We start from the raw sequence: 23,198 nt of genomic DNA on the forward strand, positions 1-23,198 counted from the left end.
ATCTGGCAACTCATTCCATATAGATTGTGAAGTCTGAGGTAAAGTACAGCAAGGTGTTGCAAATGAAATCAAAAATTTAACAATTTTTCTTTAAAACAGTGTTTGGCTTGCTTGTTTGGGATACCATAGTATTTTGTTGTTGCAAAATCGTCAGGCAAAATCCCATTATTGTTGTTTTTATAAAAACAACGTTTGTTTATGAGTGGAGAACGATGGTAATGTTTACCAGGGGGTAAGGCAGGGAATACCTAGGTTTCGGAAAGAGCCACCAATCCTCATCAGTTCCCTTGTTTCTCGTCTGGGATATTCTCCCCAGAAGTTATTTTAAAAAATAACTTCTATGACAAAAAACATTTTTTACCCAAGTGACGAGATCGTAAGCTTGTTGTAACAGACAAAACAAACTTACATGGTTATGTTACTTCGTTCAGGTTGAACGAAAGCATAACAAGTGGAGAAAGATGTAAATGTTTATAAGTGCGGTTGTAAGATTTAGAAGATTTTCCAAAAGAATTTTAGTTTTATGTAATTCTTTTGTTCCTCTTCTATTGAGCTTACGATCTCGTCACTTGGGTAAAAAAAATGTTTTTTGTCATAGAAGTTATTTTTTAAAATAACTTCTGGGGAGAATATCTCAGACAAGAAACAAGGGAACTGAAGAGGATTGGTGGCTCTTTCCGAAACCTAGGTATTCCCTGCCTTACCCCCTGGTAAACATTACCATCGTTCTCCACTCATAAACAAACGTTGTTTTTATAAAAACAACAATAATGGGATTTTGCCTGACGATTTTGCAACAACAATTTTTCTTTAATATACACCCTCTCTGCCTTTTGTTGAAAGACATAAAATGTTCATAAATAATTTTTATTTTATTTTTGTATCCCCAACTACTCTTCACTTCAAATATGTAAGCAATCAGTGCCAGGGACTAAGGGGACTTTTAACAATATTTAATTTTTATTGCCACAAATATTCTCCAACGGAAGAATATTTAAAGCAGCAATTCTCCCACTAACCACAGCAGTCAGACAACGTTTTGGTGTTCAACATGTGCCGTCATAAATTCGCAACATTTCTGTGGCTGTTACTATCAATTCTGCAAGCGGTGGCATTATTGAATTCTTTGGAACAATGGGGCATACAATTCGATGAAACAAATCGTAGTTTGGAAAAGGTTATTGCAGACTATTTCCGCGCGAAAACTCCTTTGCTTGGTGTTGCAGTTAATCTGCAATACACCTCGGATTGGGTTTATAAAATCGAACATTATCTGTCATTGGCATTTGTCGGAAAAGACTTGATGAAATGTGAGACTTCTACTGAGGGGAAGAAACAAAGTTTCTTGTTTGCCTATAATTTATGGTATGTGGATTCATATAAGGCCTTTAGGTAAGTATTAACACAGAAAATCCGAAAATCTTTTAATTTTTTATTCAAATTTAAATATAATTGCAAATGCCTACAGCTCCTTTTGCTTTATCTTTTAGGCAAAAGGTCAATTTTATCATTTGTATAATTTTGGTAAAAGCCATGAAACCACTGAGAATCGTGGCAAGGATTTTTGCTTTAGAATTAGAAAAAGGGATTCCATCCATATTTTGAAATCAATCTAAATTTTGTTTTGTACATTTTAGTACAAAAAAAAAAAACACCGAACGCGTACTATGTCCTTCCATTCAAAATTTTATCTTAACCTATCTGCCCAATACCAATACCATCAAAATTAGTATCACTTATAATCTTGTTGCAAATCATATGCTAATCTAAACCCTTCCGAAAATATATTTCTATTTTTTATATTTTAGAATTTTTTATTATACCCTACAACACTATGTGTTGGGGGTATTATAAGTTTGATTGGGCCACAATTTATGTAACACTTCGAAATATTGATTTCCCACATAGGAAAGCATATATGGATCTTCCTATCTCGCCGAGTTGAGTCGATCTAGCTATGTATGTCCGTCCGTCCGTCTGTCCGTCTGTCCGTCTGTCCATGTTAATTTGTAATCACGCTACAGGTCGCAATTATGGCCCGATCCTCACGAGATTGAAAATGGAGGTGGGGTTAAGGTCAGAATAGAACCCTATTTCTTTTGGAGATGATCGCATTATATTTAGGGGTTGAAATGGACCAAATACTGAAAAAATTTCAGATTTTGCAGTAGCTATACACGTCGCAATTATAGCATGTAGCTAGAGTTTAGGGCGGGGAAGAAGCCTACCAATTTGGGTGGTCATCGGATAATATTTAGCGGGTAAAATAGACCATATCTTTTGTGTTGAAAGAATTCAAAATTTTTCATTAAACCGCGAATCCCGGCTAAATCACAAAGCCATGACAAGGCTACTTCTGATCTTTACATTGATGTTAACATCCAACAAATCGGATATATAGCAAAATACGTGCGATATATATGTCTATCAAAGAAGATATGCTTGAAAGATCTCATATATGTCGAGAACGGCTGAACTGATTTCGACAGTTCTCATTAATGAAGAATGGCCTCTTGGCATGAAAGAAAAAACGTCTAAAAAAATCGCATAAAAATATCCCTTATTAAAGATGAAAATATTGATTTTGTAACATTTTCTCATATTTTTTCAATTTTGTCATATTTTTGGCATATTTTCATTTAGAATTAAACATTTGGTAATATTTCTACAGCTAACAAAACTAAGTAGTTAGGATATCAGGATATCATATACAGATCGAATTTATGGCCCGATCCTTACGAAATTTTGCATGGGTATAAGATGAGGGTCAGAATAGAAGCCTACTCTTTTTGGAGATGATCGCAATATATTTAGGGGTTGAAATGGACCAAAAAACTGCAAAATTGTCAGCAGGTCGTAATTATCTCCCGATCCTAACGAACATTTGAATGGGGGTTACCGGACATTGCAAAAGCCAAGCAGTTTCCAAAAATATTCAATGTGTGAAATAGTTTGCCAACTTTTGTAGACAAAATACGAAAATGTCCATTCCAGCGACTTTTTGGAGCAGCAGGAAAGACGCACTTCTGACTATTTCGTTAACGCTGATTTCGTTGAAGAATATAGTCAAATGTCTGTATCCCATATAGATGTGTTTCAGTCAAAAACCAATAATAAATGCTAATCTTTTGTCACATCTGAGAGGTTATAGGTCTTTGGGAAATATTGGTTCCAGATCTAGGAAGACCATTTACGTGCAACATCTACCAATAAATTGGAAATGAGCAAATTAGTTTAAGTTGCTATTATTCGAAAATTAGAGAACGAAACCTGATGGATTTCGTTTATTATTTGTCACAATATCTTGTGGAATTCTTCCGAGTATCTCGCCTATATAAATTGTTTATTATAGTGTTGTAGGGTATTCAACGGTCGGCCCCGCTCGACTGTAGCCTTTGCTTACTTGTTTTATTTCAGGTACAACAATGAACTTGATTTATTTTATGCTAGCAAGATCCTGCTATTTCATCAGTAAAAGCCCGCCCTAATTTTAGATTCGTTCCAACAGTTCGTATTAGGGCTTTTTATACCGTACCCCAAAAGATGGTCAGGGTTTTATGTCTTTGTGCATTTGTTTGTAACAGGCAAAAGGAAACGAGATAGACCCATAGTTCCTTTTGATGATCTGCATAGAATCACATTTTGAGTCGATTTATGCATGTCCGTCCGTCAGTCTGTCCATGTATTCTTGTGAACAAAATGCAGGTCGCATATATTATCCGATTGGGATGAAATTTTGCAAACAACGTTTGTTTGGCCCAAGGACGAACCCTATTGAAATTGGAGATAATCGGTCAAATTTTTGATATAGCTCCCATATATATCTTCGTCCGATTTGCCTTTTATTGTGCACCAAACGTGTAATATCAGCCCGAATAGTATGGAATTTTGCACATACAACCAAATTCGGCCTGAAAATAAGTATGTCAAATTTGATCGAAATCGGTTCAGATATAGCTATAGCTCCCATATATATTGTTCATCCGATTTGTTATTTTTGTCCTCCGCAGCCATAATATGCACTCTGTAACAACAATATTTGGGGAAATATATTAAATACAGCTCAAAAATAACTTTGTTAAATTTTAAGGAGATCGGTTCAGATTTGGATAAAGCTCCCATATATAACTTCGTCCGATTTATCCTTTTTTGTGCACCAAACGTCTAATATTTGTCCAAATGGGATGGAATTTGGCACATGCAACCGAATTGAGTCTAGAAGCTAGTATGCCAAATTTAGTGAAGATCGGTTCAGATATAGCTATAGCTCCATATATATTGTTCATCCGATTTGTTGTATTTGTTACCCACAGCCATAATATGCACTCCGTAACAACGATATTCAGGGAAATATATCAAATACAGCTCAGAAATATCTTTGCCAAATTTTATCGAGATCGGTTCAGATTTGGATATAGCTCCCATATATATCTTTATCAGATTTCAAATTAATTTTGCACCAAATGGGCAATACAAGTCCGAATTTAAAAGATACAAATGCTTCGGCATATTTAGTCCCTTGAACTTTAAATAATAATTATAATCATAGCATGTACGATTAAATTCTCCCATAAAAACTTTTAATTGTTATGCGGAGCTCCACTATATTAGCAAAGTGGTGTAGGGTATTATAAATTCGGCACCGCCCGACTTTAGGACTTTCTTTACTGGTTTGAACTCAAAATCCAAAATTTGTTCAGTTTGAAAAAAAATGTTATCAAAACCTTATACATTTTGCTAAATTTTTTGACTTTCAATGTTTGATATATTGTTCAAGATTTTTCTTTTCGGAAAGAATAAAAGAACATTTTTTTCTTTTACACCAAAAAAGTTTTAAAACCAATACACAATGGACCCACATCCACTTTTTCCATTTCAACATCCAATTTTTCCATTTCCATCAAATATTTCAACGTCACCTTATGAAAACTATAGAAACCAACAGCGACCTCAATATCAAATTTCAGATTTTTACTACGCATATCCGAAACAACGTACATCTCTCCATCCTAGACACCCTAATTTGTACCATTTAAAACTTTTCGAACAATTATAGTACGCATTCGCAAAACCACCACCAGATACCCACAGTGACCTTAATATCAAATTTGAGTTATATTCCTTGGTCCAATACCAAATTTAGTAACACTTGGTACGCATATCCAAAATATCAGAATCACTCTATATTCTGGAAAACAACATTGATCCAAAATTAGTATCATTTAGTATTTTACGTACAATTATGATACACATTTCCAAAACCACTCTATTCTAGCTCTACCCATTCACTTAATACAAAATTTAGTACTATTTAGTACTTTTCGAAAAATTTTAGCCCGAATTTTCAAAACTCTCTCGACATCTCAACCTCCGACGATTTCAGCTATGTAATTTCAATTATTACCAAATTTATTCACATTTAGTTCAATCATAGTACGCATATCCAAAATCCGCTCCTTCTCTCAACCACAGACATCAAGAGTGACATCCGAATTAAATTTCAGGATTCCAGATATCAACAGAGACCTGAATATCAAATTTGAGAATTCCAGACCTATCCCTTCACTCAATACCAAATTTAGTACCATTTAGTACATTTCGTACAAATAAAGGACGAATTTTCAAACTACCGTAAAATTAAACACAAATTCCATAAGTTATCTAAATATGAAATTACTGAATTGTATCTCTATCCCTTCAGCCAAAATCAAATATAATACCATTCAGCACTTTCCGTACAAGCGACCCTAATGCCGAATTTCAGATTTCAAGCAATACCAAATTGAATCAAATATAGTATTATTTAGTATTTTTCGTGCACACATCTCTACAACCCTTTTTCACAAACCTGCAACCCCAGTGCAATTTTTCAAAATTCTACCTTCATACGTTCACCGCAAATATTTGGAGTCGATCTAGCGATGTCCGTCCGTCTGGCTGGCGCGCACGATAACACTCGTAGGGAGTATCCGATTCGGTCCAATCTTGGTACATAGTAGTATTATCATCAAGCTTAGATCGAGTTCGGAGATGGGTAATATCAGTCCACTCCTTCTGGTACAACCCCCACAAAAGGTCGAAAATGTAAAAGACAAGGTTTTACTGCACAGGAACAGAAAGGATTATCCGATTTTGTTTTAACTTTGCAAATCCTATGTATTTGAATTTGAATATGTGCTAGGTCGGGTGCGAAAATGTTGAATATCGGTCCACTCCATTAAGTACCTCTCCCACAAACGGTCAAAATTTGAAATACTTATATATCTTACAAAATGTGAACAAGTTAAAAAGCAGTAAGTTCGGCCGGGCCGAACTTTGAATACCCTCCACCATTTGGAACGAATTTGAAAAATTAAAAAAAAAAAAACATAAAATCCATAAAAAATTCTTTTAAATTTTTAAAAATACCGAATATAGCCGTTATATTGGGGTCTATATGACGTGGATCTACATAAGCATTGTTTGCCATTAGCCATTACCATATTCAAATTCGAAACTTGAAATAAACGGTGAATAATGTAGATAAAATCATCAAAATATCGTATATAGGGAGGTACCGTTATATCGGAGCTGTGCGAAGACCTGGAACAGCATAGACAATTTTCTGTCACAGGCTATAGCATTCATTACTAACGTTAAATACGATATCTCAAACCATTTCGGTGGGTATTGTACCTAAATTCGTCAAAATACCGAATATAGGGAGGTACTGATATATGGAGCCTATACGAAGACCTGGACCTGCATAGACATTTTTCTGTCACAGACTGTAGTTGCCAATACGAACTCTAAATACATAATTTGAAACAATTTCTGTGAATAATGCCGCTAAAATGGTAGGTACCGTTATATGGTCGCTATACGAAGACGTGGACCTGCACAGACAATTTTCTGTCATAGGCTGTAGTATAAATTACGAATCTCAAATACCAAATTTAAAACAATTCCGGTGAATAATGTTGATAAAATCATCAAAATACCGAATATAGGGAGGTACCGTTATATGGGGGCTATACGAAGACGTGGACCTGGCCATATAATTTTTTGTCGTAGGCTGTATTATCAATTTCGAACTTCAAATACCAAAGTTGAAACAATTCCGGTGAATAATGTCGCTAAAATCATCAAAATACCGAATATCGGGAGGTACCGTTATATGGGGGCTATATTAAAATGTGGACTAACATGGTCCATTTATGAACTTAACCTGTCTACTGGAAAAATAAACACTTGTGCAAAATGTTTGCCTTCTATCTCAATTCGCTCGAAAGATAATGTGATTACAACAGACTGACGGACAGACACACAGACGGACATGGCTAAATCGACATAGAATTTTACGCTGATCAAGAATATATATACTTTGTTGGGTCTGACATGAGTATTTCGAGCAGTTACATACGGAATGACAAAGTTAATTTACCCTCCATAGTATGGTGGAGGGTATAAAAAAGAGTCCGGTTATCTGGTGTGAAGATGGAATATATGTGTACACTCCTTCTGCTACCTCCCCCACAAAGGGTCGACATTTTGAATATCCAAAAAGCTCATAAAACGCGAAATTAAAATCCAATTTCATTCCGACTTGGTACATTTCAATATTTCCATCAACAGAAGATCTGTTATAAAGATGGTAGAGATGGGACTATTTCTTCTGGTAGCTCACCCGCAACAGGTTCAAGATTTAAAAAAATGCTCAAAAAACCGATATAAGCATCCAACTCTCTTCAAATTTCACACACACGAACATTTTTGCTAACGTGAAATCTGATATATATCTGCGAACCCCTTCTTGTACTTCAACCACAAAGTGTCACAAGCTTCAATTCTTTTATCTGTCATAATTTGCGAAACAAGTCAGCGATTCTTTACAGCTTGCTATATCTAAATATTTCTCCCAACCAGAAACCTGAGACGAATATGGAACTTATCGGAATTTATGAAAATGGAATACACTGCGACTACATGAGGTACTCAAGCACGTTTTAACATTTTCTACAAATTAGCACATATCTCATAAAAGTGAAGGAAACCTGGCATATCGCAATAATTATATCATATTTATTAAGGTCGACAATATTGGGCCATTGGACAATATTGGCCCATTTTTTCAGAACCTACTCTATAAAGATGTTCAAAAATTTACATAATCCTAACAGAAGTCTAAATATATTTAAATAATCGAATATTGGCTGAGGGTACACATCTGTCGGCAAAACCGACTGATACTTTTTAGATTTTTTTATACCCTCCACCATGCATAGTATGGAGGGTATATTAAGTTCATCATTACGTTTGTAACTCCTCGAAATATTTACGTCAGACCCAACAAAGTATATATATTCTTGAACAGCGTAAAATTCTAAGTCGATTTAGCGATGTCCGTCTGTCTGTCTGTCTGTTGTAATCACGCTATCTTTCGAACGAATTGAGATAGAAGGCTAAAATTTTGCACACGTGTTTATTTTTCCAGTAGGCAGGTTAAGTTCGTAAATATGCCATGTAGGTCTACGTTTTCATATAGCCCCCATATATAAGTACCTTCCGTTATTCGGTATTTTGATGATTTTGGCGACATTATTCACCGGAATTGTTTCAACTTTGGTATTTGAAGTTCGGCTGTAGTATCCATTACAGCCTATGACAAAAAATTGTATGTGCAGGTCCACGTCTTCGTATAGACCCCATATAACGGTACCTCCCAAAATTCGGTATTTTGATGATTTTAGCGTCATTATTTAACGGAATTGTTTCAAATTACGTATTTAGAGTTCGTAATGGAAACTATAGTCTGTGACAGAAAATTGTCTATGCAGGTACAGGTCTTCGTATTCGAATTTCAATATGGTAATGGCTTATGACAAACCAGGCCTACGTAGGTCCATGTCGTATAGACCCCAATATAACGGCTATATTCGGTATTTTTAAAAATTTAACAGAATTTTTTAAAGACTTTATTTTTTGAAAATTTCCAAATTCGTTCCAAATGGTGGAGGGTATTCAAAGTTCGGCCCGGCCGAACTTAGTGCTTTTTAACTTGTTTTTTTTGTTTATTTTTTCCCTGTCTGAATCTTGATTTATCTATGATTTTACAATTGAATAAAATTAATGTCTCCGATATCTATCTTTGCAGCGCCCTTCTACCGGTTACTGAAAACAATGAATATGTTCACAAAATGGGTAATTATATGGTGATTATGAAAACGGCCGATCAGCTTAACAGTGGCGACGAGTTGAAGAAGATTTTCGAAAAAGCCTACGAACGCAACATCATACATATTACGGTGGCTTTGCATGTGGAAAGCTTTACGTTCAACTTCTACACCTACAGCATATTCCAGCCGGGAAAATGCCGAAACGTGGCATTGCAACTAATTAGCCAGTTCAAGGACGGCCGTTTGACAAAGGCGGAATTATTTCCCATGAAGCTACAGAATTTCCATAAATGTCCCATCGACATTTTTGTACGTGTATCCGATCCGTTCTTCAATTACTCGCTTAATGGTGCTGGCAAAGAAATCAAACATTTCTGGGGTTTGGAGGCCAAGATGTTGCAAGTTGTAGCTGAAAAACTAAATTTTAAAATACGCCTGCAAAAATCGAGAGATTGGACCATTGGCAGGTTATACCCAAATGGCACGGCCACGGGTGCCTTTCTGGCAATGTCGCGGGGAAAATTTGATGTCTTGGCTGGTTTTTATCATTCGGCAACTAGGGCGCGTATCTTTGCCGTGAGCATACCCTATATGTTGACATCATCTGTGGTGGTGTATCCCAAGCGAAAGCAATCATTGGCCGAGGGTAGCTGGCTGTTGGCCCCCTTTCAAGGCTCAGTGTGGCTTCTGGTGTTGATTGCGATGATTTTCGCTTTAACCTCAGTCCTGGCACTGCGTTGTGCGTTTAGGAAGACTAATGTAATCCAGAACTCATGGTTGGATGTAGTCGGACTGGTACTGGGAAATGCTAGAAATATACGCTATAGCATTATTGGCTGCTTTGCAACGCTTTGGACATTTGGGTTTGTCATTGTTTGGAGTGCATTTCAGGCAAAGCTGTACGGAGCTTTCCACATCCAGGCCATATCAAGGCCCTACTCCGTGGATAATCTGATAGCCAACAATTATACATTTCACATAAGGCGATACTTCAATGGCGATTTAATCGAGGCCTTGCAAATTCCCCCCGCACAAATCGTGTACACTGATAAGAGGGAAAATCATAGCGATTTCTTCGATCATCTCCACAATCCCCATCCGCATGCCATAATGACTGACTATTTGCTATTTCAGAATTTTCTCAAAACCTATCATTTGTATGACAGTTTTGAAATAGTTCCCCAGATTGTGGTCCTTAATCAATTGTGCGTCTATTTTAAGCCACAATCCATTTTCATGGAACCGTTCGACAGAATTCTAAATGCCATGCATTGTGCCGGTTTGATCAAGAAATGGTTAAGCGATATTTTCGGTCATCCTCACGGGCCCACCTCAAATAAAATGGTACCGAAAACGGTACCAATACCACTTTCATTGGCAAAAATGTCTGTGGTATTTAAAGGCCTATTGATATTGCATGCCGCATCTTTTTTGGTGTTTTTGTGTGAAATTTTTATGCACACTTATTTCAGGCGAATTGAAATATTGAAAAAATGTTAAAATTTTAAGAAGTTAAAAAAATACAGAATAATAAAAGTTTTGTGTGTAATGGAACGATTGTGTACAATGGAATGCTGTATGGATTTGGAAAATAAAAGGGCAAAAAGTGGGCAAAAAATGGATTGGTTTCTTTAGGACTTTGTTTTCCTGGGCTTTTAGGTCATTGTTTATTATAAACAACAATTTAATTAATTTATTTTTATACCCTCCACCATACTATGGAGGGTATATTAACTTTGTCATTCCGTTTGTAACTCCTCGAAATACTCATGTCAGACCCAACAAAGTATATATATTCTTGATCAGCGTAAAATTCTAAGACGATTTAGCCATGTCCGTCTGTCTGTCTGTCTGTTGTAATCACGCCACCTTTCGAACAAATTGAGGTAGAAGGCTAAAATTTTGCACACATGTATATTTTGCCAGTAGGCAGGTTATGTTCGAAAATGGTCCATGTAGGTCCAAGTTATCATATAGCCCCCATATAACGGTACCTCCCGATATTCGGTATTTTGATGATTTTAGCGACATTATTCATCGGAATTGTTTCAAATTTGGCATTTGAAGTTCGTAATGGATTCTACAACCTAAGTCGAAAAATGAGCCATGTAGGTCCACGTCTTCATATAGTCCCCATATAACGGTACCCCCCGAAATTCGGTATTTTGATGATTTTAGCGACATTATTTCCCGAAATTGTTCCAAATTTGGTATTTGAAGTTCGCAATAGATACTGCAGCATAAAGCAGAAAATGGGCCATGTAGGTCCACGTCTTCATATAGCCCCCATATACCGTACCCCCCGATATTCGGTATTTTGATGATTTTACCGGGATTGTTTCAAATTTCGCATGTGAAGTTCGTAATGGATACTTCAGCCCATGCCAAAAATTGTCTGTGCATATAAACAGATTTTTCTTCAAGTTTCGCATTTAAATATTGTAATAATTTATGACAAAAGTTGCCTATGCAGGTCCACGTCGTCGTATAAGCATTCGGTATTTTTAAGATTTTAACAAAATTTTTAACGGATTTTATTTATTTATTTATTTATTTATTTTTTTTTTTTTTTTTTTGTGGAAATTGCCAAATTTGTACCAAGTGGTGTAGGGTATTAAAAGTTCGGCCCGGCCGAACTTACATCTTTTTTACTTGTTATATTTAGATTACTGATGGTATCTGTTTTTGAAATTTAGCGATGGCTTGGAAATGCTTTCTATATTTATTCGAAAAGTACTGAATGGTACTAAATGTGGTATTGGAGGTATAAATAGGTCTGGAACCCTCATATTTAATAAATGAGGACTCTGTTAATACCTGAAATTGAGATATGAAGGAGGTTTTGGAAATGTGTACAATAATTGTGTGAAAATTACTAAATAGTACTAAAATTGGTATTGGGTAAAGGGACAGGGCGGAGACTGTGAAGTTTTATATTCCGATAACGGTTTGTGCCTAGAATTGAGATATGAAAACATTTTGCAAATGAGTACTAAAATTATACAAACAATTCTAGATGTTACTAAACTTGGTATTGGGTGTAGAGATAGATCTGGAATCCTGAAATTTGATATGTTGGTGTCTGTGGTTGAGATAAGGACCATGTTTTGGATATGTATTATAACTGAACTAAATTTTACTAATGGGGGAAATTACTGAGATGAAATCCTGAAATTTTATATTAACGACATTGTTGGTATCGGAAATGGAGAGTGTTTTGAAAATGTTTATTATAAATTTTCGAAAAGTACGAAATAGTACTAAACTTTGTATTGGGTGAATGGTTAGAGCTGGAATCCCTAAATTTGATATTAAGGTCTCTGTTGGTATCTGGGATTGTGATATGGAGGTGATTTTGAAATTGTGTACTATAATTGTACGAAAACTACTAAATAGTACTAAATTATATATTGGGAGAAGGGATAGAGCTGAAACATTGAATTTTTATTGCAATAAATGTTAGTGTCTAGGATGAGGTATGAAACGGTTTTACAAATGAGTACTATAATTATACGAAAAGTACTAAATGTTACTAAACATGGTATTGACTGAATGTATAGAGCTGGAATCCCAATATTTGATATTGAGGTCGCTGTTGGTATACGGTGCATACTATAATGGTAAGAAAAGTATTAAATAGTACTAAATTTGGATCACTGTTAGTTTTACTAATAACAAGTAGGTTATTAAGTTAAATTAAGGATTTTGATTTTTTTTTTTTTTTTGTATATAAAGTTGACATTTTCCTATTATTCTTTCCGAAAAAGTGACAACTTGTATAATATATAAAATTTTGAAAGTCTAAAAATTTAGTACGATGTATGATTTATTTTTTATTTTTTCATTTATTTACTCATTTAGTTTTTTTTTTTTTTTGAATTTTGCAAACTGGCAATATCTGTTCACTCCTTCTGGTCATCCCCGCGAAAGGTCGAACTTCTCCAAAAAAAAAAAAACAGAAAGAGAAATGATAATCCGATCTTGTTCCAACTTTGTAAATCCTAATATTTGCATCAGTGCTAGGTTAGGTATTAAAATGGACAATATCGGTCCACTCCATCAAGTACCTTCTCCACAAAGGGTCAACATATTGAATAATTCTAACTCTTAAAAAATATGATGTAAGATTCCGATTGCCTTAAAATTACACTCATCACATTTTTTTTACCACAAGGTCTGGTGTGAAGATTGAATATATCGGTTCATTCTTTCTGGTACCACCCCCACAAAGGGTCAAAATTTTGAATATACATTGATCTCATAAAACGCGAAATTAACATTCGATTCCATGCAGACTTGGTACATCTCAATATTTCTATCAACACAAGATCTATTATAACGATGGTAGAGATTGGTTAATTTCTTCTGGTAACTCCCCCACAAAGGGCCAAAGTTTTGAATAACCAAAACGATTATAAAATCCGAAATAAGCATCCGGTTCTTTGATATTTCACACATCCCATTATTCCAATTAACACAGCATCTGCTGTGAAGATGTGATTTATCGGTCCACACCTTCTGGAACCCCCCCCCCCCCACACACACACAAAGGATCAAAATTTTGAATATCCATTAAGCTCATAAAACACGAGATTAACATCCGATTCCATTCATACTTTGTACATCTCAAAACTTCCATCAACACAAGAACTGTTGTAAAAATGCTAGAGATTGGACCTCCACATAGCGTTCAAGATTTTGAAAAACAAAACGCTCAAGGAAAGCGAAATAAGCATTCAACGCTCTTCAAATTTCAGGTAGACAAACATTTTTGCTAACACAAGGTTTGCTGTGAAGGTGATATATATCTGCAAGCCCCTTCTGGTCCTCACCCACAAAGGGTCACAGTTTTCAATTCTTTTATCTCTCAAAACTTGTGGAACAAGTCAGCGATAATTTACAACTTGATATACCTAAATATTTCACTCGACCAGAAACCTGAGATAAATATGGAATTAATGTTCGGATATGAATGTTCGATTTTCTTGTAATTTTGCTCATATCTGTATTGAGTGAAGTATGAAAATTGAATACTTCGGTCGACTATATCTGGTACTTCACGCACATTTTAACATTTTCTAAAAATTATCACATGAAGGAAGAGACCTATACAGGATTGCCCATATTCGACGGACCCATGACTCATTGGGCCCATTCCAATCGACGAGGCTTGTCCGCAGGCAACATTCTTTGCGTCAATTTAATTTTGCACGGGAACAAATCAATGCGAATAATCCGTTGTAAAGTGGACCGAGCCATGCCCAACTGCTGAGAACGGCGTTTTTGGGATGTTCTTGGGGACCTCTCAACACTGGCTCGTACGGCAGCGATATTCTCGGCCGATCCCCTTGGTCGACTTTTATATGGCCTCTTCGGATTATAAAGAGCCTTACCAGTCGAAAATTTTTCGTATAAACGCTTAATGGTGTTCTTAGAAGGCGCACTTCTCACATTTTTTAGTGTTTTAAAAGCACGTTGAGTTTTCACAATTGACTTGAATGTAAATTTCAACTATTTCAGAGCGCTCGCGTGGCGTGTATTGGTTCATGGTAAAAATCTGCTTGGACTGACGCTTCAAACGCGGTATGTCATTAAGCGATGTGACATCTCTGTCAAAAGTTATGGCGTTGCCAGATGGGTCCGTCGAATATGGACAACCCTGTATTATCCAAACCTGGCACGTTTCATTATTCATATCATATTTATTTAGGCCCACTACGAAATGAATAATATTGGCCCATTCCTTCGGAACCTATTCCATAGAGGGTCAACATTTTGAATAATCATAATAGAAGGCCCAAGGACGAACCCTATTGAAATTGGAGATAATCGGTCAATATTTAGGTATAGCTCCCATATATATTTTCGCCCGATTTGCCTTATATTGTGCACCACACTTGTAATATCAGCCCAAATAGTATGGAATTTTGCACGTTCGACCAGAAATAAGTATGCCAAATTTGATCGAAATCAGATATAGTTCAGATATAGCTATAGATCCCATATACATTGATCATCCGATTTGTTATTTTTGTCCTCCACAGCCGTAATATGCACTCTGTAACAACAATATTTGGGGTAATATATCAAATACAGCTCAAAAATACATTTGCTAAATTTTATCGAGATCGGTTCATATTTGGATATAGCTCCCATATATAGCTTCGTCCGATTTACCTTTTATTGTGCACCAAATGTCTAATATTTGTTAGATTGAGTCTAGAAGCTAGTATGTTAAATTTGGTGAAGATCGTTTCAGATATAGCTATAGCTGCCATATATATTGTTCATCCAATTTGTTATATTTGTTAACCACAGCCGTAATATGCATTCCGTAACAACGATATTCAGGGAAATATATCTGTAACTCTGTAATATCTTTGCCAAATTTTATCGAGATCGATTCAGATTAGATATATCTCCCATATATATCTTTATCTGATTTCAAATTAATTTTGCACCAAATGGGCAATACAAGTCCGAATTTAAAAGATACAAATGCTTCAGCATATTTAGTCCTTTGACTTAAAATAATAATTATAATCATAGCGTGTATGATTGAATTCTCCCATAAAAACTTTTAATTGTTATGTGGAGCTCTACTAAATTAGCAAAGTGGTGTAGGGTATCATAAAGTCGGCCGCCCGACTTTAAGACTTTCTTTACTGGTATTTTTTTTTTGCAAAATTAAAAGGAATATTTTCTTTTCTCGCGCAATTCTTCTAAAATTATGTTGTGTATGAGAATTTTGCATAAATTTTGCTTAATTTACTGTATGAATACGGCCTAATTAAGTCCCCGAAGAAAATCTGCCTAACTTTTAAAAATATATCTAAAATGACTTTAACTCCTACCTTTCCGTTTCTCATTACATCCTATTACACAGTAACCTTTATGCTTAGAATTAATTATTTTCATTGATTTTACACATGCTTTTAATTAAGACAGAAATAAAATGATTTGCATTTTTGCCATAAAAAACTACGCGCGTAGGGAACAAAAATTTCCGCAAAGGCACTCAACGAAGTAACGACGAACGTCACATCATGAACCTTTATAAAATAATCGCAATATTTTTGTGTAATTTACAATTTCTCCAATCATTGGCGGATCAAATAAATGTTATGGAAAAATTTGATATAAAAATAATTGAGGATAATCGCAGTTTGGAACATGTCATTGCCAGATATTTTCAAAATAAAACCAAGTTACTGGGCGTGTCCATACATTTGGAATACTCCTGAGATTGGCTGTACGACATCAATTATTATCTAACCCAGGCTTTCAGGGGAATAGATTTTATGAATTTGGAAATTTCCATTAATGATGACCATCAACGTTTGTTACATCAATACAACTTGTGGTATGTGGACTCATGCAGGGCGTTCGGGTGAGTAGATATTATTTCGTAAAAAATACACAATGTTTTAAGCAACATCAGTAGTGCGATTCTCTGACTAGTTGATAATAGAAGTAACGACAGTTACACTGTGCGACAAAAGTATTTTTGTACATTACAGGAAAAACCGAGTAGATTTTGGAATTATATGCTAAAAAAGTACGAAAGTACTAATGATATTAAGTTTGGTATTTGGGAAAGAGATAGGCCTGAAAATGTTGAGTGTGGGTCTTTGATGTTGTGTGGGATAGATGAACGAAAGGGTTTTTGGAAATTTAAATATTAAGCGCAGCAAAAATATTAAAATTCACTAAATTTGGTAACATTTGGAATTAATAATTTTGAAATTTGAACAGGTCTGGGAAGTAGGGAAGAAAGTCAGAAATACGTACTAAATTTTATACGAAAAGTACTAAATTGTACCAAATTCGGCATGCGGAGAAGAGACTGAGCTGGAAATCTGAAATTTAAATGAGGATCCTTGATCTTGTGTGGGGTAGGCGAAAAAGTGTGTGTTTTGAACTCGAAAAATAATTGTACCAAAAGCACACTAAATTATACTATATTTTTATATGGTGTAGGAAAATAGCTAAAATGTGGTCTTCAATATTGAGATTTCTATTCATAGCTATATAATTGGAAATAAATAACAAAATTCAAAGCTAAAGATATTTATTGTAATTTGTATTAGATGAAGTATGAAAATGGAATGGAATTCTTTGAGCTTTTTGTTTTTCAAAATCTTGAACCCTTTGTGGGGAGGTACCAGAAGGAATTGTCCGATCTCTACCATCTTTATAACAGATCTTGTGTTGATGGAAATATTGAGATGTGTCAAGTCTGAATCGAATCGGAGATTAATTTTGCGTTGTATGAGCTCCATGGATATTCAAAATGTTGACCTTTTGTAGAGGATGCAGCAGAAGGAGTGGACCGATATATCCCAATTTCACACCAGACCTTCGGTTAATAAAAATATTGTGATGTGTGTAATTTGAAGAGAACCGAATGTTTATTTCGGATTTTATTATTGTTTTGGTGCCAGTGGTAGTGGGCCGATATTGCCCATCTCCGAACTCAATCTAAGTTTGACAATAATATTACGATGTGCCAAGTTTGGACTAACTCGGATACTCCCTTCGAGAGTTATTGTGCGCACCAGCCAGACGGACGGACATCGCTAGATCGACTCCAAATGTCCTGAAACGGATTTGGTCCAAAGAGACCTGGGGTCTAAAACCGTTATTTCGATGATGTACGTTTTGAACGTATGAAATGATATCCTCTGTAGCGGATCGAGGATATAAAAATAGTTTGTCTTTATACCCTCCACATTGAAAAGGAGAATATATTAACATCCCAAACATCATTTCGTATGTAACATCCCCAAATATTCGTCGTAGACCCCATAAAGTACATTTATTCATAATCAGCATAAAATTCTAAGCCGATTTAACTGTCTGTTGAAATCACGAAACAGCCCACATTTTTTTACGCAGAGCTTCAAAATTTGGCTGAACAATTTTGTATTGTGTCTAGGTTGGTTGGTATAAAAAATGAGATACAGGGTTGTCCATATTCGACGGACCCATCTGGCAACGCCATAACGCCTTTTGACAGAGATGTCACATCGCTTAATGACATACCGCGTTTGAAACGTCAGTCCAAGCAGATTTTTACCATGAACCAATACACGCCACGCGAAATAGTTGAAATTTACATTCAACAGAAGAAGTCAACTGTGAAAACTCAACGTGCTTTTAAAACATTTAAAATATCTGAGAAGTGCGCCTTCTAAGAACACCATTAAGCGTTTATACGAAAAATTTTCGACTGGTAAGGCTCTATCTAATCCGAAGAAGCCATATAAAAGTCGACCAAGGCGATCGGCCGAGAATATCGCTACGTACGACCCAGTGTTGAGAGGTCCCCAAGAACATCCCAAAAACGCCGTTCTCAGCAGTTGAACATGGCTCGGTCCACTTTACAACGGATTATTCGCATTGATTTGCATTTGTTCCCGTACAAAATTCTATTGACGCAAAGAATGTTGCCTGCCTCGTCGATTGGAATGGGCCGAAAGAGTCATGGGTCCGTCAAATATGGGCAACCCTGTATATCGGTCGGTGCCTCCCGATAGTCGGTGTTTTGATGATTTTTGCCACATTTTTCACGGATTTGTCTAAAAATTGGTATTTGTAGGTCATAATGGGTTGTAGCTCTGGTGGCGAAAGATTGTATGAATTGATCCACGTTTTTGTTTAGCCCCCCACACAACAATACCTCTGAATATTCGGTATTTTTATGATTTTAGCCACATTTTCAAGGGATTTGTCTAAAAATTGGCATTTGTAGTTTGTAATGGGTTCTAGCTTCGGTGGCGGAACATAATATATAGATCCATGTTTTGTTATAGCCGCCATATAACCGTACATCGGAAGGTACGGTTATATGGCCGTCGGTGTTTTGATTATTTTTGCCACATTTTTCACGGATTTGTCTAAAAATTGGCATTTGTAGGTCATAATGGATTCTAGCTCCTGGGGCGGAATATTGAGTATTTAATCCATTATAGCGCAAATATAACGATACTCGATATTTTGATAATTCTAGTCACAATTGTTTAAAATTTGGTATTAAAGAAGATTTGGTAGATGACAATTCTTGAAGTATAAAATTGTATATGGAGGTTTCCGTTTTGGTATAGCCCCCGTACAACGGCCTCACCCACTTTATGGAGCGGTCGTACTGGTATTTGTAGTTTAAATTGGAACGCATGTGAATTCAGATACTTTCATAAAAAAAGTTTTCTTTACACAAAGGTGGAGGGTATTAAAAGTTCGGCCCGGGCGAACTTATTTTTTTTTTACTTGTTTAATATGTTGATAGTGCTCTCAAGGATTATAAACTTTTCTTTTCAGCAAAATCTTGCAGTTAATTGGAAAACTACCGAATGTCAAATACATGGGCCAATATATGGCAGTTTTAAAAACTCCTCAACAGCTGGAGGACTACAACGAAATGCAGCGGATTTTCCAACAAGACATAAGGCGTAATATTATTGATATAACTGTGGCCATGTACATTGAAAATTCCAAATTCAATTTTTACACGTACTATATATTTCAACCTAACATTTGCCGCCAGTAGATAATACAACAATTTGCTAAATTTGAAAATGGCCAAATAACGACAAACGAATTGTTTCCCCGAAAATTGCAAAATTTCTACAAATGTCCCATCACTGTTTTTGTGCACCCAATTGAGCCTCTTTTCAATTATACGGAGGAGGGAGGGCAAAAAGAAATCACCGACGTTTGGGGCTTGGGAGCTAGAATTTTACGTTGCATTGCCAACAAACTTAACTTCAAACTACATTTCCAGCCATCCAAAGGAGGGGATATAGGATTGGTTCACGAGAATGGTACTGTAATTGGACCTTTTTTTGAATTATCGGAGAGAAAATTTGATATATTAATGGGTTATTATCATTCATTGAGCAGAGCCAGGCACTTTTCCGTAAGCATGCCCTATTTACTACAACCCGCAGTGTTTGTCGTTCGCAAAAGAGAATCATCACTTCTGAAAGGAGGATGGCTTTTGGCACCATTTGAGGGGACAGTGTGGTTACTGTTATGTATGTTGTTCGTTGTCGTCTATGTCGCGATATTTGTACTACCTCGCATGGTTATGAAAAAGAATTCCCCGATTTGCATGTGGTTGGATATAATTGGTCTGGCATTGGGAAATTCTCGAACCATTTCCCATCGTAGACCTGGCTCAAGATTCTTTGTAGCAGCATGGACTTTTGGTTTTCTAATTATATTGCGTACATTCGAAGGTAAGCTGTACGGAGCTTTCCATAGCCAAATCAACACACCGCCCAATACCGTGAAGAACTTACTAAAAGAGAATTATACCTTTTATATGAGACGTTTCTTTCAGGGAGATTTAATCCGACCATTTAATATTCCATCATCACAGATTGTCTACACAAATGTTCCGGAAAATCATAGCCATTTCCAGGCGCAACTTCACAGTCCCCATCGTCGGGTCATTTTGACTGACTATTGGACTATTCACCATTTTCTTCGAGTTCATCAGTTACATGACTATTTCGAAATTTTACCCAATACTGTCGTCTTAAATCCCGTTTGTGCCTATATGCGACCGAGTTCCACACTAATCGAACCATTTAATCGCATTTTGTATGACCTTCATTCGGGTGGATTTATTAAGAAATGGCTGATGGATGTTACCGGGAAATTTCCAATGTCTATTACCATGGCTGAAAGGGGGAGAAAATATTCAAAACTAGAACCTGTACCACTTTGTGTTGCAAAAATGCAAATTATATTCCATGGTCTTTGGGCTATGCATTTGATGTCGTTGTTGGTATTTTTTGTTGAAATTTTATGGCACACATTTTTGAAGAAAAGAATAAAGAAATTTAGACAATAATGTTAATTTTGAAATAAAAAATATTTTTTTAAAAGCAATTTTTATTGGATAGATGTTGGATTTTGTATACACTCAGCCTAGTGTACCCTCAGCCATATGGCTAGAGAGGGTATATATCGTTTGACACGGCTAAAACGTGCCTCATCGAAATAACATACATCGTAAATACATCGTAACATTATTATCAAACTTAGATGGAGTTTGGAGGTGGGCAATATAGGTCCACTCCTACTGGTACCTTATAAAATCCGAAGATGATATACATCTGCGAACCCCTTTTGGTACCACACCCACAAAGGGTCATAACTGAAAATGTAATATTTCGGTCGACTATATTTGGTACATCACGCACATTTTAACATTTTCTTGAAATTATCGCATATCTCAAATAAAGTACCATACCTGGTACGTCGCAATATGTATATCATATTTATTTAGTTCCAATACGAAATGGACAATATTGGCCCATTCCTTGCTTATTCAAAAAGTTGAAAAATCATAACAGAAGTCAACATATATTAAAATAATCGAATTGGCTGAGGGTATACATCAGTTAGCAAAACCGACTGATACTATTTTTTTTGGAAATCCAATTATAGATCTACTGAAAGTACATTGTGTTATTTTTACCAAAATTAGATCGATTTCGAAGATTAGCAATTGTAAATGAGAATATAGTCCAATCTCCCTCTTCGATTGTCAATCAACCGAATGGTGGCAGGGTTAGGATCAGAATAGAAGCCTATTGTTTTGATGTATATTTAGGGGTTCAAATGGACCAAAAAATTAAAATCTTCCTGATTTTGCAGTCTCTCTACAATTAAAAACCAGTAGACACCGAATTTAGCATGAGTTCAGAATCATTCTGAGTCGATTTATGCATGTCAGTCCGTCTTTTCGTCCGTCTATAATGGAGATAATCGGTCAACATTTAGCTATAGCTCCCATATATATCTTCGTCCGACTTGCCTTTATCGTGCACCAAACGTGTAATATCAGCGTGTATAGAATGGAATGTTGCACATGTTGCACGACCAAATTAGGTCTGAAAATCGGGTCATATATAGCTATGGCTTCCATATATATTGTTCATCCGATTTGTTATTTTTGTCCTCCGCAGCCGTAATATGCACTCTGTAACAACAATATTTGGGGAAATATATCAATATATCTAGATCAGGTCAGATTTGTATATAGCTTCCACATATAATTTCATCCGATTTGCATTTTATTGTGCCCCAAACGTGTAATATTAGCCCAAACGGGATGGAATTTGGCACATGCGACCGAATTGAGTTTAGAAGCTAGTATGCCAAATTTGGTGAAGATCGGTTCAGATATAACCATAGCTTCCATATATATAGTTCATCCGATTTGTTGTATTTGTTACCCACAGCCATAGTATGCACTCCGTAACAACGATATTCAGGGAAATATATCAAATACAGCTCAGAATTGTATTTGCCTAATTTTATTGAGATCGGTTCAGATTTGCATATAGCTCCCACATATATCTTTATCCGATTTCAAGTTAATTGTGCACCAAATGGGCAATACAAGCCCGTATTAAATGGATACGCATGCTTCGGCATATTTAGTCCACATAAAAACTTTTAATTGATATGTGAAGCTCTACTAAATATGCAAAGTGGTGTAGGGTATCATAAAGTCGGCCCGCCCGACTTTAAGACTTTCTTTACTGGTTTTTTATGTGAAATTGTTTTGAATACCAATCAGCACGACAGAGATGGCTAAACATAGGGCAAATTCCCCCGTCAAAAGCTAAAGGTAACATTTGTGCAGGACTGTCTGATATTATTTAAAAAATCAACTGAAATGGGTTTGGACCGAAGGAGGTTTCCCAATATATTGTTTAAAAGTAATTTTGATTGCAAAAAATGGATTAGGAAAAAAATGATTAAATTGTAAGTTGTGATCGAGGTAAAATGGAACATTAATACTAGAAATTGAAAAAATGCAGATTTCTTCTTATTTTTCGATTTTAGAGGCCAAATAATAACTACTTACTTCGGGAAACATGTCCTTGTAAAAATAATAAGTCAGTAGACGATTGCCAATGAATGATTGGGAGATCCAATAGTTGGTAATGCAATTTTTTTTATCAAAAAAATCCGAAATTATTCCCAGTTCTCTACAAATTTCGCACATTGCAATAATTTTAT

At 35.8% G+C, this 23,198-nt stretch overlaps 1 protein-coding gene across 1 annotated transcript; it reads left to right on the forward strand.

Annotated features, from left to right (window-relative positions):
- The first annotated feature begins 977 nt into the window (after positions 1-977).
- On the forward strand, positions 978-10,660 carry LOC109612794 (uncharacterized). The gene is made up of 2 exons (XM_059131724.1): positions 978-1,392; positions 9,134-10,660. The coding sequence occupies exons 1-2, from the start codon at positions 1,052-1,054 to the stop codon at positions 10,653-10,655; spliced, it is 1,863 nt and encodes a 620-aa protein (XP_058987707.1). The 5' UTR covers positions 978-1,051; the 3' UTR covers positions 10,656-10,660.
- Positions 10,661-23,198: the final 12,538 nt, after the last annotated feature.

The sequence above is a fragment of the Musca domestica genome, unplaced genomic scaffold (genome assembly GCF_030504385.1).
Source record: "Musca domestica strain aabys unplaced genomic scaffold, Musca_domestica.polishedcontigs.V.1.1 9, whole genome shotgun sequence".
Lineage (NCBI taxonomy): Eukaryota > Metazoa > Arthropoda > Insecta > Diptera > Muscidae > Musca > Musca domestica.

What these genes read in the sequence shown, in the direction of transcription:
- LOC109612794 (XM_059131724.1), top strand. Translation starts at nt 1,052, where the DNA reads ATGTGCCGTCATAAATTCGCAACATTTCTGTGGCTGTTACTATCAATT. An exon ending in GATTCATATAAGGCCTTTAG is followed by an intron (nt 1,393 to 9,133) that starts GTAAGTATTAAC and finishes CTATCTTTGCAG; the next exon opens with CGCCCTTCTACCGGTTACTG.